Source organism: Pogona vitticeps, chromosome 8 (genome assembly GCF_051106095.1).
Source record: "Pogona vitticeps strain Pit_001003342236 chromosome 8, PviZW2.1, whole genome shotgun sequence".
Lineage (NCBI taxonomy): Eukaryota > Metazoa > Chordata > Lepidosauria > Squamata > Agamidae > Pogona > Pogona vitticeps.
The window spans coordinates 13,425,684-13,442,511 of NC_135790.1; the positions used below are offsets into that span (position 1 = coordinate 13,425,684).

Here is a 16,828-nt window from a genome sequence, read left to right on the forward strand (position 1 = left end):
GCTTTTGTGTAAGTATCCAGGAAGAAACCAATTACTGACCAAAACAGGCTGTGCTGATAATCATAGATGACTCACATAGAACAGCAGAAAATAAAGAGAACTATACAATTTGGAGAATTTTGACTAGAAGTCAGAAAGGAGGCAGAAGAATTAAGCCAACCATTTGTTTATATAACTACTTATATAATGTGAAACCATCTCTTTCCTTAATATAAATATATGCTCCAGGCAACTTAAACCACTGCATTGATCAATGTCATTGGATGAGGATAAACAAATTACATAGGAATGCAAAGTGGAAGATGGAGAAGACCTGATCTCTTTGCCAAATCAAGATTTTGAGAGCAATGTGGTACAAATAATCATTTGCTAATACAAACAAAAATTCAAGATATTAAAGGGAAATTGCTGGAAGATCAAGAGAGGGGATGTTTTCTCTGATCAAGATAAAAGGGAGAAAAGAAGGAATAAATATAATGAGAAGACATGGAATGTTTGCATGGAAAGAAGAAATACAAACCTTTTCTTGCGTACATCTGAGACACATGTATTGCAATTCAGCTTGTACACACAGAACATCATTTACTCCTGGGATGCTGATTTCCTGGGCAATTCACATTTTAAAATGCCACTTCTTTTATCTTTTATGCCCATAAAATCACCATTCATTATCTGGATTTCTCCAGTAGTATTTTTGTCCTTCTTATTCAAGTACAGTGGTGCCCCGCATAGCGGCGATAATCCGTGCAGCAAAAATCGCTGCAAAGCGATTTCGTCACTATGCGGTTTTAAAAAGCCCATAGGAATGCATTGGAAACCCTTCAATGCGTTCCTGTGGGCTTAAAACTCACCTCTAAGCGAAAATTCTTCATACAGTGGCCATTTTCACTGCTGGTAAGTGAGGAATCCAGGCGAAAACACAGCGGGTGGCCATGTTTTTACCCGGTGGCCATTTTGGAACCACCGATCAGCTGTTGGAAAATCATCGCTATGCGATAATCGGTATGCAAAACAGGGTACCGATCATTGCAAAGCGATTTTTCCTATCTAAAACGTCTTCGTTGCTATGCAGATTCGTCGTTAAATGGGGCGCCCATTAAGCGAGGCACCACTGTATTATTTAGAGTAAGTACTGTGACTAGAGCACCCACTCTCTGCAATCCAAGCATTTGACTTTTGTTTGCAATCATTAGCCATGTAGGCTTATCCTTTGGAGTCTTGCTGCTTTTTATTCCTGATGACTTGTACTTAAAATCTACCATCAGGAACTGTCTTTGTTTCCTCAGTACAAAAACATCATAGCTTGCAATGATTAAGAGTCTCTGGGGGAGGAACAAACTTTGTCTACATGGTCCTTCCTACCACAATTGTAACAACATTGTGACTGGCTTTGCATGGTAGCTTTCTTCCTTTAGTCCAGTTATTTCTAATCTTGGGTCTGCAGCTGTTCTTGGACTACAACTCCCAGAAATCCTGGCCAGCTCAGAAGGAAGGAAGGAGGGAAGGAATAAAGAAATTTAAATACAACTGATTCATCTCCTTTTCCCCATCCAATATGAAAGTAAAAGTTCCTATAAAGAATTGTCACACACACCGCAGTGTCCCCTGTTTTTTCCCCCACTCACACAGGTTCACCTTCAGACACGACTTGTTCTTTTCACCCTTTTTGCTGCCACCAGAGGACATTACACTCACTGTACCAAATATGAATCTCAGACTATTGCTGCCAAATATAACAAGGTTTATTTATGGTTTGGTAGGTAAATCACAGAAGTAGAATCATGGATGTTCTTTCATTATTCATTCAATAAATGTGGATTTGTTTACATATACACTTGCTTGTATTCATTCACTTTAATCAAGGTCTCAATATATTCTGAGTGTATTTCTTACTACATTTAACTCTTTTATATTCTCTAACACATCAACTTTCCAATCTCTTGTCTAAACACTTCACAATCTTCTCCCTAACTGACTCTCCCAGTTCTGTTGACTCCGCCCCTGCTGTCCTGCCATAGGCTCCTGCACTAGAGCTCTAAAATGAATGACAGTAGTGACGCATGGGCTGTCTGCCATAAGAATGCCCATTGTTTATTAATCATTCACGCCAAGCCCATCTCAACTTCAAATAATCAAATGTTGTAATCAAAGTAGCAACATGTTTCTCCTAATTTTTCTTTTCATCAAGCCATATTTTAAAAGTTCCTGTATGCAAACTCTGATTTAAAACTGGTAAATCCATAAGATTACGAGACTGTCAATCTTTAATTGAGGTCACAGTTTGGATTCTCAAATACTACCACCTTCTTCTTTCATTGTTCAATGTCTGTTTCTCCCTGGCTCCGGCTGTTCAATGCAGAATGCTTCTCAGGTTTTTAAAACCTGAATTTGCAGTTGACTAGGGAAAAATTAGCATTGTTTAACCCAGGAAGCTTCCCAGTAAAGCTTGTAGTATGACCCCAAACTATCCTTGCTTTCCAAATTCAAGGTTCGATTACCGCTCTCAGGTAAAAAGGAGGGGAGGGGATTGCAGTTTGGGGGGGAAATAGCTAAATTTCTGTTTCTCTCCTGAACACAATAACACTCTCATCTGGGTAACTGGAGAGATTTGCATTGTGGTTTCCCCCTTTTTAGTGCAGAGAAAGTGTGGTGAAACCTGCCAAAGTTTCACTTGGATCTGAAGAGGAAAATGATTGGTCTATCACAGAAAATGAGGCTGTGTCACAAATTAGGTGAACGAAGGAAGCAAGAAGAAGGAAAGTAACATTCTCCAAAATGAATAGGTGATATAGGGCAGAGATAAGAGGAGAAGTATACAAGGTTGCATTTTCCAACAGAATATAGATAACCCAAATCACAATGAAGAATAATAACTATCATGTTTTCAAACTCACCACTAACTGCAGCTGTGGACGGCTGCCAGACTTTATGCAGGATAGGCTGCGTCTATTATTGGGTGCCATAAAGATGGGTTGCTTTTCTGGATCTAAGTTTGTATTTGGGAGCACGTAAATTAATTGCTCTGGAGAATAAGTAAAATAAATATAAAAATGAATCCTGATTTTTTTTGGCTAATATTGCTGATTCATCGCATATTCATCACTTATTTTGGAGAACCAGAGAAATATGATTGCCATGGGAGACAGCCAATAGCACTGCAGCTATTTTGCACATCTGTTCTGAGTCTTTGGCTGAGGGTAGCTCAGTTGGTGCTGGCTTTCTCTTTTGTGGCAGCAAAGCAAACACTTTTTCTCATTCAATTAATTCATTTCATTATTATTATTAAAGAATATTGAGAATTTTGGGAGAGATTCCTATAGCCGTTAATACTTTTCAGTGAGAGGCTAGTTATTTGTTTAAGGTTAGGGTTAGGATAGGGTGTGTGATCTATGGGGGGCGGATTTTGTGTGAGTGGATTCTCACCCTTTCCCACAAATGGATTTCCTGCCTGAGTGCTTGCTTTCTCTGTGGTACTGGCTGGTTTTGCTTGCTGGTGCCTGTGTGGGCATAGGATTAGTTTTCCTGCTACTTCCCCTCCCCCTGTTACTCTTTTAAAAAATTTTAAAGACTCTTCAGTTCCTCCCCCACCATCATGTTTGTCATTTTAAAAATAAAATTAATTATTACAACCTCTCTATTTTCCCTCTTAGTTTTCCTTCCCCTCCCATTTATTTGTTTAGTGATTTGGCAGGCAGAGATATAGGGCAGGTAAAAATGAAAGGCGCTGTCCACCATGCGGTATCCAAGAAGAAGCCGCCGGTGAAGTTGCATAGGCAGTGGTGCTGCCACCACCATTCCTCCTCTGGTGACCTTGCCGGCAGGCATGTAAGCAGAGCTTCCAGCAGAGCCCAAAGATCTGCTGCTCCTCTTCCTCAAGGAATCTGAGGAGTTACTGGTTCTGGAGGATACAGAAACCTCCCAGTCCTCAGAACCGGTAATGGCAGGGCAGGCATTGTGTGCATGTTGCACAAATTACACCTGGTAGTGTGCGATGACATTGGTCTGACATGTAGCCATGTCAATCCTGAGTGGGACAAAGGCACCCAGGAAACACAGGCACTCCTGGAGCAATGTCGCCAAACTGGTGGGCCAATTCTCATGCAGCCTGAAAATTGCCCACTGGCTGTGCGAGAGACAGGAAAAGTTGGAGCAGAAGACACATGTTCTCCTGTCGGAACTAGTTCCACCTGATGGAGCAGAAGTTATTTTGGAGGACATCATGTCCTCCATGCCCATTCTGCCGGGGGAAGAGAGGTGGGCATCAGTGCAATGGATTGGCTGGCTCTCTCCCCGATGGTGGAGGTGCTCAAGCCCTTTGAAGAGACCACTGATGTCCTGTGCAGTCACAGGGCCAGTCAGAGGCAGGCCATCCAGCTGATTCATGTCCTTGATCAGTCCCAGGAGTCTGCCCTAGTGCAAGAATCCTCCCTTCTTCTATGGACCAGAGCCTTGGTAAAGAGATTGCAGACAGGGACAGAGCTTACCGCATGGCCTGCCTGTGTTCCTTGCATTAAGGACAGCTTGGTGGCACACACTATGGAGTTTGAGGAGTGGAGAATGGATCTCTCCACTGAGGTCCACAGGGTGCTGGAAGCACAACAAGGGCATGAGGAGCCAGGTAGACCAGGGCTTGAGTCAGAGGAGACGGAGGGAAGTTTGCAGGAGACACAGGCAGGGACTTCTGCTGACAAGGGCCCCAGTCCCTATTACTGGGGCTCTGTGGCGACCTGGGCAGTTGTAATGGAGGACAAACAGGCACCAGACAAGGACCCGACAGAGTCTATGGTGCGGGTGTACCTGGCAGAGCCCCCCCACACACACACATAGAGCACACATGACCAGATCCCCTCCAGTTCTGGTCCCAGAAAGTGGTCATATGGCCAGAACTGTCCACTGTGGCCATAGACCTCCTTTCCATTCCTCCCACCAGCATCCGGGAGTGAGCACGTGTTCTCCCATCTTGGATACATGCTCTGACAATGCCATTCCCATTTGGATTCCATAACTGTGGAGTGACTGCCATTCATATTCTCAAGCCGAAACCTGAACTCCAACTGGCCCTTTCAGGCCAAAACCTGCATTTGAGTGTCTGATTCCCATATCTTGAGAGATATAGTCCACCTCTATGCTCAATGCTTCAGTGCCTACTGCAGACAAACCCTACCTCTGTGCCAAATGCCTCTGTGCCTGCTAGGGGCAAACCCTGCCTCAATGCTAAACACCTTCACGCCTGGTAGCAAACTAAGGTCCATCTGTTCCAAATGTCTCCATGCCTGATCATAAAATAAAGTACCTCAATGCCATTTGCCTCTGTCACTTTCCTATAGTCACCCACTTCATGGGTACATAACTTGGACATCTGAAGCCCAATCTTCACCAAACTTCGTGGGCCTTTAGAAGAGAGATACCAGAAGCTTCTGTGTGATTTTTGGTGTCTCTGTGTGGCTGGGGAAATTTTTTCTGGGGGGCCTTCCTTGTGGGTGTATAACTCAGACATCCGAAACCCAAACTTTACTGAACTTCCAGTGTTTGTAAAGGAGAATCAAAGGAAATATCATTGTAAATTTGGTATCTGTAGGAGCTTGGGGGAATGTTTTATAGCATTTTAAAATGAAGATGAATCAACAAATCAATTCATCATTGATTCATTGACCTTGATGAATTATGAATCATAACAAATCACTTCTTTTCTATTCGTCCCCATCTCTAATCGTGAGCAGATTATTGGACGCGCAGTTTAACCACTGCACCATGAGGCTCTGTATAAAATGGAGGGTTCAGCTCTTTTCCTCTGAATTAGGGGAGTCAGCAAGGCAGCAGCAATAGAAATGGTCATCAAGTCCATGTACAAGAGGCAAACCTTGGACCTCTGCTAGTCAGCCATAGAATCTATGGATGCTCCATTGATAGATTTCAGATGGGCAGGGAGAGGAGTGGAGACAGAATTAAAAACTTCATCAATTACCCGGTTTATTGGAACTTCGTGGAGTTGCTATCAGCCTGTTGTTCATCAGAATAATGGTTTTCTGGTTAACATCCCAAATTCGGTAAAATCTAGGCCCTTCTTCTTTAACAGGCGCATATGTGAAATTGTCTGGAGAGGGAAATTATGGATACAGAACACAGGCACATTAAAACGCACATGCAGTTGTGTGTCGGCAGCAGATTTTAGAAATCCTTCTCATTGAGGAATTGGAGCTTGAGATAGTTTTAAGGTATAGGTGCAAAATCTCTGTCCCCACCCCCCAGGACATCCTAAAGTGAAGGTAAGCAAAAGAGATCCAAAATGCTAAAAAGCCAAGAGTCTGAAGGGGAAGGAGGAGTCCAGCTCACATGCTGCTTTGCAAAGCTGGAGGCCAGAATTGAACATTGCATGGCAAGCAGCCAGAAGTCAAAAGTGTAAATCCAAAAGGCAGAATCAGAAGCAACAACATCAGCATGTTAAAAAAACACACTGATCATCACAATCACCCATCTCCTGAAAAGCTGATCCCAGAGCTATAAATACTCATCTATCCAAACAAAGTACACCAGAGCACAGACAGAGTTCTGACTCCTGTCCTCTGAAGATGCTGGCCACAGAGACTGATGAAACATTAGGAAGAACCACCATCAGATCCCGGCCGTTAAAGCCTTTCAGAATACAATCTCAAGAGTCATGGGACAGCAGGAGAAATCTCAGAAGCCAAAGAAGGGAGAACGGAAGTGCTAGATCTACAAATATTGACAGAGGTCTGCACCATTGCCCCATCTCACTGTTTGTGAACTCTGAGATGCTTTTTATAGAGTAAGTTACATTTTGCATTCCAACGTATGGGTTCTTCATTTATTCATTAGGAAATAAACAGAGCTCATTTTTCATCTAATGCAGGGCACATGGCATGCCTTCTCCCAATGTTGCCCTGCCAACAACCGCCCTGAGGTAGATTAACTTGAGTAAAAAGACAAGCATAAGATTATGCATTGAGTTTCATGGTTTGTGCCACTGAGTAAGTTGCTAAACACGATTCATTGAAAACTTCTGTGAACACTTGTGCCTGATTAAGAGCTCATAGAAATAGTTTAAATTTTGGAAACAGTTCCCATAATTCTGGCAGGGGGAATTCCCAGCAAATTCCGGGACCTGTAGTCAAAAAGCTGTGGGAATCTCATGGCTAGTTACAGTGTAGGATGAAACTAAATCTGAACATTTAATTGAGACACAGTAGGATGTCTTCCTGGCCTTGATACCATAAATAGTTTACATCGTTGAATGGGGAAGAGAATATATGCTAATTTGAGACAGAATCGATCGATTAAAGCAAGGATTCCCAACCTTGGGTCCTGAGATCTTATCAGACTGCAACTCCCAGAAATTCTAGCCAGCACAGCTACTGGTGAAGGCTTTCAGGAGTTCAGAAATCCTGGGTGTTATAATTTGGAAACTTCCTCAAGACAACTAGGAAAAAGTGATGGATTTTTTCACCTGGTTTCAGCTCCCTGCCATGAAATAAACCTGCTATCTCTTGATCCCAAGTTCTCCTGTGTGGCTTCTCATTCTTCTTAGGATGAATCACATTGCTCTCCGTCATCGCAGATTCCATTTTGTGGGTCTTATTCTTCTGCAGTCCTTTCTCTGCAGCCCCAAGACAGGAAAGTTAGCAGGAAAAGAATAACATTTGAGGTAAATCTAACTTAATTGAGTTTTTAAATTACAGTACAAGGGAATTTTTTTTAAGTCAATGTTAATTTTTTAAGTTAGGGCCTAATCACACAGACAATTCAAATCATTTCTCTTTCCTCCTTTTTAAATATTGATACATTTATTTATGTAGTCATGTGTTATACATACCACTGGGCATGTTCATGTGGCTGTCATTTCAATCAGTACATTTCTTGCTATTGGTACCGTTTCTGTTAGCTACATGCGCTATCTCATAAAAAAAATCATAAGTAGTAGTAGTACTTTATTACGGTCTAAGACCAGTAAAACCAAGACAGTATAAAATAGACACAGTTATTGTTTCGGGCAGGATAATAAAATTCAATTAAAACATGATAAAACATGATAAAACAACCCCTTCTTTCCAATTAATAACATCATATATCCTTAATATTGGTAAAACTTCTGGCAGTGTTATATTGAAAACATATTATCCATCTAAAATCACCTACCCAAACATCTGTTTACGAACAATCATTGCTGCAGCGCAGAATTTGGCCACTTGTCTGGTGATATAAGGGGCATTGTCTGAGAGTAGCCACTGCACATAATCTCCTCTGATCTCCCGGGAGATTTACAAATAATGGGTGATAAAAGCTCCATACGAAGATCCCAAAAGCAGGAACAGAAAAGAAGAACAGGACCAACTGATTCAACCTTATCATTACTACAAGGGCAGAGACAATCTGATGCCGGCAAACCTCGAAATCTTCCCTCCAGAAGCTTAGAAGGAAAGACATTGAGCCTAGCTATGTGATAAAAGAAGATTTCTTAAGAAAGTTATATTTCCCTAACTGGCCAACATGGTCCTGTATTTCAATGTCCCATACCCTTAACTTCACCACTTTAATGGCATCCGTAAGACCCATTGCTATAAGTATACTGGGAGAAAAGCCAATTTTCGATATTTCTTCAGTTATATGCTTCTTCCACTCCGACTGAAAGGAATCTAGTAGGATCAGTGGGGCCAAGCCTTCTAATGAGAAAAACAGTTTAAGCCAGTACTTCAGCATAAGGACTTTAGCCCGTGCTTTAATGGATATTAGCCCAACCTCTAAGCGAAGAGCCACATTGAAAGTACAAGGTGGAACTCCAAGAATGGCTCTGGCAAATTTGGTCTGAACAATCTCCAGAGGTCGTCGATTAGTGTAAGCAAATAGTTCAGAACCATAAAGCATTTGAGATATAATCCTGGCCTTAAAAACTTGTATTACCGATGGTACATGCTTACCCCCAACAGTATGAAAAAATCTTGTTATTGCCCCAGTATTTTCTGAGCACTCATTGCTGTGTGGTTTACATGAGTAAGCCAGGATCCTGAAGAAGGAAAAACTATGCCAAGGTATTTATAGCATGCTACCTGCTCTATAGGGTGTCCATTTAGAGACCATTTGTGTTTTATTCTCCTTCTACTCACAACCATAATCTTGGTTTTAGCATAGTTAATTATTAGTTGTTCTTCATTACAGTAGGTGGAGAAGGATCTCAGAAGTCTTCTAAATCCTACACATGTAGTTGACAATAAAACGGCATCATCAGGATAAAGTAAAATTGAAATTGGGCGAGAGGCAAGTTTGAGTTGGTGAAAATTGGGGTTACCTAAATTTCTAACGAAGCCATTGATATAGAAATTAAACAAGGTGGGGGCTAGTATGCAACCTTGTCTCACTCCATTAAGCACAGGGACTTGGTTGGATAAAATCCCCATGGAGTTACAAAGAACCCGCAAGTGTGTATTTTCATGAAGTCGACGCATCAACAGGAGAAGCCATTTATCAATACTTGTGGTCTCAAATTTAGACCAGAGGCGTTGCCTTGGTATGAGATCAAAAGCAGATTTGAAATCTATGAAGGCTGCATATAGAGTACCACCTTTAAGGGAAGAGTATTTAGATGCCAGGTGGTGTAGAATAAGACCCTGGTCTATGGTGGATCTTCCCAGCCTAAATCCAGCTTGTTCCTCTGCAAGTAGGTTTTCCTTAAGTAGCCAGTCTTGCAATTTACCCAATAAATGCCTTGCATATAGGTTACTAATAGTATTTGATAGGCTAATTGGTCAATAGTTGGCAGGATCCCCTCTATTTCCTCTTTTATAAATTGGGACTACAATGGCTAGGCCCCAATCCTCAGGAAAACATGCTGTTTTGTCAGTCCAAGTGAATAAAGAGGCAAGTACTGGAGCCCACCAGTCAGAGTTAGACATTATAAGGTCAGGTGGAATATAATCAGTTCCAGGAGCCTTGCCTGGTTTAAGTTGCTTAATTAGCATTAAAATTTCCCCTGGAGCGACTCGAGGCCATTCAGGTATCTGAGAAGCTGAAGTGCTAGCTGAATGGACTGTGTAGATACTTCGAAAATGTTCTTCCCATATACTAGGCAATATATAGAAATCTTGTTTGGGAGTATAAGTTAGCATTCCCTTTGTTACTATCTTCCAGAAGGAAGCCATGTCCTTCAAAATGAAAGCAGTTATCAAACATTGCCAGGTTTCTTTCTGTGCTTAAAGCTTTTTTTCTTTTTACCAGAGCCTTATACTTCTTCTTAAGCATAAACCAATCTGTTGGGATTCCAGCCAAGTTCTGTTCTCTATACATCCTATAGGTGCATATAGAGCACCACCTTTAAGGGAAGAGTATTTAGATGCCAGGTGGTGTAAAATAACACTGCGGCCTCCTTCACTGCCCAGCCATATGTCTCATTAAAAAATCATAAGTGATAAATCTCTATTTTCCTGTCACTGCCAACTTTTAGCTGCTGTGCCTCCTGGTGAGATATGTCAGTAGATAAATGTAGGGCAGCATTAAAAAGGACTCGAATTGTTGTTGGAAAGCTAGGGAAATTTTTTTAACTATAAGCTACACAAAAGCAGGGGACGGCACTTACAGCAGGGAAGATATCAGGTAAGTGACACAGTGGAATATAAAATTAAAAGTAAGTTATTTATCACTAAACATTTTCAAAAGTTTTTTTAAAAGTGTACATGGCACTCAGAAACCCCAAACATTTATAAAATAAACAAATCAACAACATCATTCCCACACATTGAAATGATAAGGACTGAAGTGACTGCTGGCCAAATGAGTCAATATTACCCGTGCATTCTGTGAATGAAAATTTATAAAATAAGTTAAATAGCGGCAGAGTCAATTTAACTGGGGTTATTCTGGCACATGTGACTGCACCTTAGATGAGAAGAAGAAACCCTCATCAGAAAAAAAGTAGAAAAGAAAATCCTCTTTCTCCTCCCATCTTGAAGAAGTTGCACATAGCATAGCCTCTGGCTGTACTTTGAGTGGGAAATTTTTGACTCTGTTTAAAAAGTGACTCAGAATCAGTCACTGGATTAGAGCTGGGCTAGTTGAAGACTGTGCTCACAGGTGTAGCCCCTCTGAAGGAGATGAGAACCCCTAGAGAGCAGGAGGAAATAGGTTGGGATGTGAAGCCACTGGGCATGGCATCAGGAAGAACTTTGCAGAATGAAGCCATCAGTACAGCTTCTTTCAGTATGATAAGGCAAGATAAATAGGGAATCGGGTAACTATATACTTTATTTCTAGGAGTTAATTTATAGCTTAAGTTTAAATAATTTTTTCTGTTTCTTAATGAGAGCCTGTCCAGATAGGTATATAGCTCGCTATTTTGATTGCTTTATGGTGAGTTTTGGTTGGAATCGAATGATGGCATCCACACATGTATTGACTTAGAGTGCTCCATACTGTCTCTTTTTAGAGCTGCCCCACTCCTTTGTGGCACACTGCTAGGTCTACAATGTTTTGGCGCAATTCAGAATGATTCTAATTATCCCAATCTTTAGTCCGTGCAGATAATTGGTTCACACCTTAATGGAGCTATGAGTGGTGTTACCTGATATTTTAATGGACAACAGGAAGCCCCTTCCTTTATTTTCATTATCTCTACAGATTTATTTTTCAAAACTATTTTCTATCGATGCAGCAGAATTCTGGATAAATCAGATACATTGGTGGCAGTTTGGGTACTGTGCTAGGTAGATGCATTTCTGTTGTTTATGAAGGTGGAAATAAAGCCACTTCCTCCAAAACTATGTTTTGGAAAGTCACCTCAGCCCACTGAATGGCAGCCAAGGAAAGGGGTCTACCCACCCCCAAAATTCATCAACATGCATATCATTTCTCCCTTCCCTCCCATTAAGTTTGGCTTAATGAATGTTTGGAGGGGAGGAGATGTGTGGGGAGTAAATAAAAGCAACTACTGGGAAAAGAGCTGGATTGGACACTGGCTTTCCTCAAACACACACACGCACACATGAAGAATAAAGCACCAATCTTTGGGTCATCTATTAGAGTTCTACTGTACATCTCAAAAGGCAGTGCAGCCCCAGCACAGCCTCAGCTGAGGAAAAAATCAGGGAAAAGGTTGGCGAGGTTACTTCCTTTCTGTCTCCTCAACGTTCACATTCCCACCCTACTGTTTTTTGCTCCTCCCCCCAATTTACTGAAGAGTAAACTGGCAATCCAAAGACCTGTCTGGATCCTTCTCACTGGTGATTAAACATCTTCAGTGTGAACGGATGGATTGCTCAAATACAAGATAAGATAGATTGAAGATAAGAACCTTTTAAAGGCAAACCAGACCACTCTAAATTCCCCCACAGGCCCTCGGGCCCTCTCTTCTGTCAATGTCTTAACATCTCTTTTGTAAACACATACCCACCAACACCTTACCTTCCTTGTCAATCCTAAGAGAAGACGAGATAACAAATAAATAAATCCATAACTCCCATCTGACAGGTGGCATTGTTCTGAAAGTAGCCAGTCTGGCAGTGAGAAAGAAAGTCTAAAGAGAACAGGTTTTAGCAACGGAACCGATAATGGTGAGCAGAGGTGCCTTGCATTGAAAGTTGTGTCTTCCTGCTTTCCTTTGCAATTTCCACATAGCTCTACTTAGAAATACTGGTAGGTGTGATTGTGTAAGAGAAATTCTCAAATTACATATGACAGAGTACAGTGTGTCATGCTGCTTTTCCTTGAAGCTCTGTGTCCTGCCTCATTTAACAGTGGCTTCCTCCACCCGATTAGCACAGGTATTGTCTTCTCAGAAGAAATACCTTTGTATACACATAAGCTTATAAAAATAAAAACCATAAGAACATAAAAAGAGCCCTGCTGGATCAGTCCAAGGGTCCATCTAGTCTAGCTTCTGGTATCTCACAGTGGCCCCACCAGATGCCTCTGGGAGCACACAAGACAACCAGATACCTGTCTCCTGATCTCCCTCCCTTGCATCTGGCATTTGGAGGTACCTTCCTTTTAAGCCTGGAGATTATACATCCTCACCATGGCTTGTAACTGAGAATGGACTTTTCCTCCAGGAATCTGTCCAGTCCCCTTTCAAAGGTATCAAGGCCAGATGCCATCACCACTTCCTGTGGCAAGGGGTTCCACAGACTAACAACACACTGGGTAAAGAAATATTTTCTTTTGTCTGTTCTCATTCTCCCAACACTCAGTTTGAGTAGGTGTCCCCTGGTTTTGGTATTACGTGAGAGGGAAAAGAGCTTCCCTCTATCCACTTTATCCACGCCCTGCATAATTTTATACGACTCAATCATGCCCCAGACCAGTAATCATTTTAGCTACTCTCTTCTGCACCTTTTCCAGTTCCACTATGTCTTTTTTCAGAGGCGGTGACCAGAACTGTATGCTAATCATCTAGGTGCTATGTGTCCCCAACCCCTGGTTCGCGGCCCGTACTGGGCTGTGGCCTTGGCAGGACTGGGCCGCTGAGACAGATCTCCCGCCTCACCTGCACCCCCCAAGCATGCATGGATGCACACAAAAACATCCACATGCACACACGGGCACACCCGTGCATGCATGGACATCTGCATGCCTCCCCACATGCATGCTAAAAACAGTCTGCAGAGCCAAAAAGGTAGGGGACCAGTGAGCTAGACTTACCTTCCTTGTCTAAATACGGGCATCAGCTCATATTTTGCATCCCAGATGCTTAAACATCTAGCTTTATTTCCTTCTATATTCACCTGAGACACCAAAACGGTGTAGTGAGCAGAATGACTGACTAGGATTCAGGAGGTCTGAATTCAAATTCTTGCTCAGCGATTGAAACTGGTGGTGTGGAACTGGTAAAGTCACTTTTTAAATATCTCACCTTGAAAGTCCTATTAGGGTTGCTGTAAGTCAGTAGTCACTTTACTGCATAGAAATAGAACATATTCACCTGCAGTTAGAAGAGCCTTGTGGCGCAGTGGTTAAAATGCTATACTGCAGGCAAAACTGTGCTCACGACCTGGGGTTCAAATCCCAGGTAGCCGGCTCAAGGTTGACTCGGCCTTCTATCCTTCCAAGGTCGGTAAAATGAGTACCCAGATTGCTGCGGGGGGGGGGCAATGTGTAGCCTGCATAATTAACTGGTAAACCACCCAGAGATAAGCAGCATGCTTTTTGCTTTTTTATTCTGGGTAGAAACTGTTTTTTCCCTTTCCTGCCCGAGTCTGTCAGGCTCTTTGATATGACTAGTAGTTACAATGTGATCCTTTAGACCAGGGCCCCCCAATTTATACAATTTCTGAATTTGTTTTTCTTCCATATTAAGTAATATTTTGTCAAATGTTGTATATTCTTTATAAAAAACCTTGAGCCTTCTTATCTTGATTATAAATTAATTGTATTTGCATTTGAGCCCTCCATGGAAAGATTAGTCCTCTAATTTTTGTCTTCAAAAGTCCTTCAGAATTCAAAAGTTCATTATAAGTAATTATTTGTTCAAAGTTTAGCAAATCTGGGTATGTAAACACTTCCATTGGTGAGACCCATCTAGGTATTTTCACATATATTTTAGATATAAATTTTTCCCAAATCCTTAAGAGAGAATTTCTTATTATATTTCTTTCAAAATATTTATGAGTTTTAGTCCTTCCATACCATAAAGACGCATGCCATCCTACTTGCAGATCGTGTCCCTCTAAGTATAGTATTCTTTTATTTTTTAGCTTTGTCCATTCCCTAATCCACATTAATGCGCTTGCCTGATAATATAAATTCCAATCTGGCAAGCCGAATCCTCTCCTTTCTTTGGCGTCTTGTAGTAATTTGCATTTAATTCTTGGTTTCTACTTCTGCTATATGAACTTTGAAACTAGGCTGTTTAATTCTTTAAAACAACCTTTGCTCTAGTTTAATTGGTAAATTCTGGAAGAGAAAGGGTAGTTTTGGGAGGATATTCATTTTAACCCTTTGTGATTTTTCCTAGAAAAGAGAGTAGTAGTTTCTCCCACCTTTCCAAGTCTTGCTTCATCTGCGAAAGCAATTTCACATAGTTATCTTCTTTCAATGAAGAACATCTAGCTGTCAAGCAAATTCCCAAATACTTTACTTTCTTTGCTGTTTGGATGTTTGTATTTAAGATAATGTGGCTTTTTTGTTTTTCGGTTAAATTTTTAATTGAGAATTTCATCTTCTCTCTATTGATTCTCAATCCAGCTACCTTGCCAAATTCTTCAATTTGCTGAAGTAAAATTGGGGCTGATTTTAATTGGTCTTCTGAAATAACCAGGTCATCTGCGAAAGCTTGAAGTTTATAAACTTCATCTTTAATCCTTGTTCCTTGTATTCCTTGGTTCTGTCTAATTTTCTGTTTAATATTTCCAATGAAAAGATGAACAGCAATGGGGAAAGTGGACATCCTTGCCTTGTTCCTTTAGCAATCTCAATATTTCCTGTTACTCCATAGGACACAGTGTCAAGGATGTATAGTATTTCCTTCTATATTCAAATCTTAGGCCAAACATATCACATGGAAAAATGGATTAGATTCAGATGAAGGAATAATAAAAATTGGCATTTTTGTTGTTTAGTTATTAAGTCATGTCCGACTGTTCATGATCCCATGGACCAGACCACGCCAGGCCCTCCTGTCTTCTGCTGCCTCCCGAAGTTGGGTCAAATTCATGTTGGTAGCTTCAGTGACACTGTCCAACCATCTCGTCCTCTCTCGTCCCCTTCTTCTCTTGCCTTCACACTTGGCATAAGAAACATCAATGATTTAAGATTTTGCAGATCACACCATATTACTGGCAGAAAGCATCAGCTAATTGAAAGAACTCCTAATGAATGTGGAAGAAGAAAGTTCAAAAGCTGGAATACAGTTGGCCATTAAGAAGACCAAAATCATGACTACAGAACTTTAACAATATTTAGCTTAATTTTAATGTTGACCATGAAGAAACTGAAAGTCAACAATTTTGTATATCTTGGTTAAATCATCAATCCGAATGGAAGCTGCAGCCAAGAAATCAGAATAAAACAGAGATTCAGAAGTGTGCGATAGCCCTGGGCCCATAAACAGCAATGACAAGACCATTCTAGTCAAATCTCCTATGATTTCAATGTGGTTTGTAAGAAGGTTTGCCAGTCACTTGTCAGGGCTGAGTATCAGGAATTTATTCATAAAAAGAAGAAAACCTTCAGAAGTAGATTAGTGCTGAGATGTAAGACTTGGAGCTTTTCATAGAATGCCATTAATAGTCCCCATTTCTAGCACTTTTATGGGCATTCACATAGCATATCATTAGATGAAAATATATTGGTGTTTTGGCTACACAGTTCCTTCTCAATATCCTGAGCAGTGAGAATGCAGATCAAGCCATTGTTTTGACTCCTGATGATCAACCGCAAAACAAAGCAAACTAATATATAATATAGCAAAAGCCATAGGATTAGGAGCAGACAGTTTTTAACACTGAAAGAGCTGCTTCTTCTAACAACAATAGTGTCTAATTAGGCCATTATGGAGAAGGAAACCCTTGCTCTTGTGAATGGATACATGCCTCCCACCTCTTAAATGTCAGGTGGAACACAAACACCAGGAAGGGAACAACGGGAGGCTTAGTATGGACAAAGCAAGGAACACCTGCTTGGTAAGATCCTAATCCTCAACCTGCTATCAGCACAGGAAAGCATTTATACTGCTATCTTTTAAAAACCGGAAGAAAAGTTCCCTCCTTCCAATCTGCCAGCCGGAGCCTGGAAGAGTTTGGCCAGATTCAGCAACAGTGGACTTTGCAGAGTACCCGAGAGGCCCAACACTCCTCTAAGGTGCCTTGGCCTGCCCCAAAGCTAGGTGTGT

General features: G+C 41.3%; 1 protein-coding gene across 3 annotated transcripts in view; it reads right to left on the bottom strand.

The window, feature by feature from the left end:
• LOC110089344 (interleukin-1 family member 10-like) overlaps positions 1–16,828 on the bottom strand; it is a 90,783-nt gene that overhangs the window by 22,181 nt on the left and 51,774 nt on the right. For 2 of the 3 annotated variants that reach the window (XM_078379752.1, XM_078379751.1), the window contains exons 1-4: positions 12,406–13,202; positions 7,466–7,615; positions 5,966–6,094; positions 2,895–3,022 (exon numbers count right to left, since the gene is read on the bottom strand). In XM_078379752.1, coding sequence (XP_078235878.1) covers positions 2,895–3,022; positions 5,966–6,094; positions 7,466–7,615; positions 12,406–12,478 — 480 coding nt within the window. In that variant the 5' untranslated portion in view covers positions 12,479–13,202. Of the gene's footprint in view, positions 1–2,894; positions 3,023–5,965; positions 6,095–7,465; positions 7,616–12,405; positions 13,203–16,828 lie in introns of those variants that run through there. The other variant, XM_078379754.1, reaches the window with a different exon arrangement.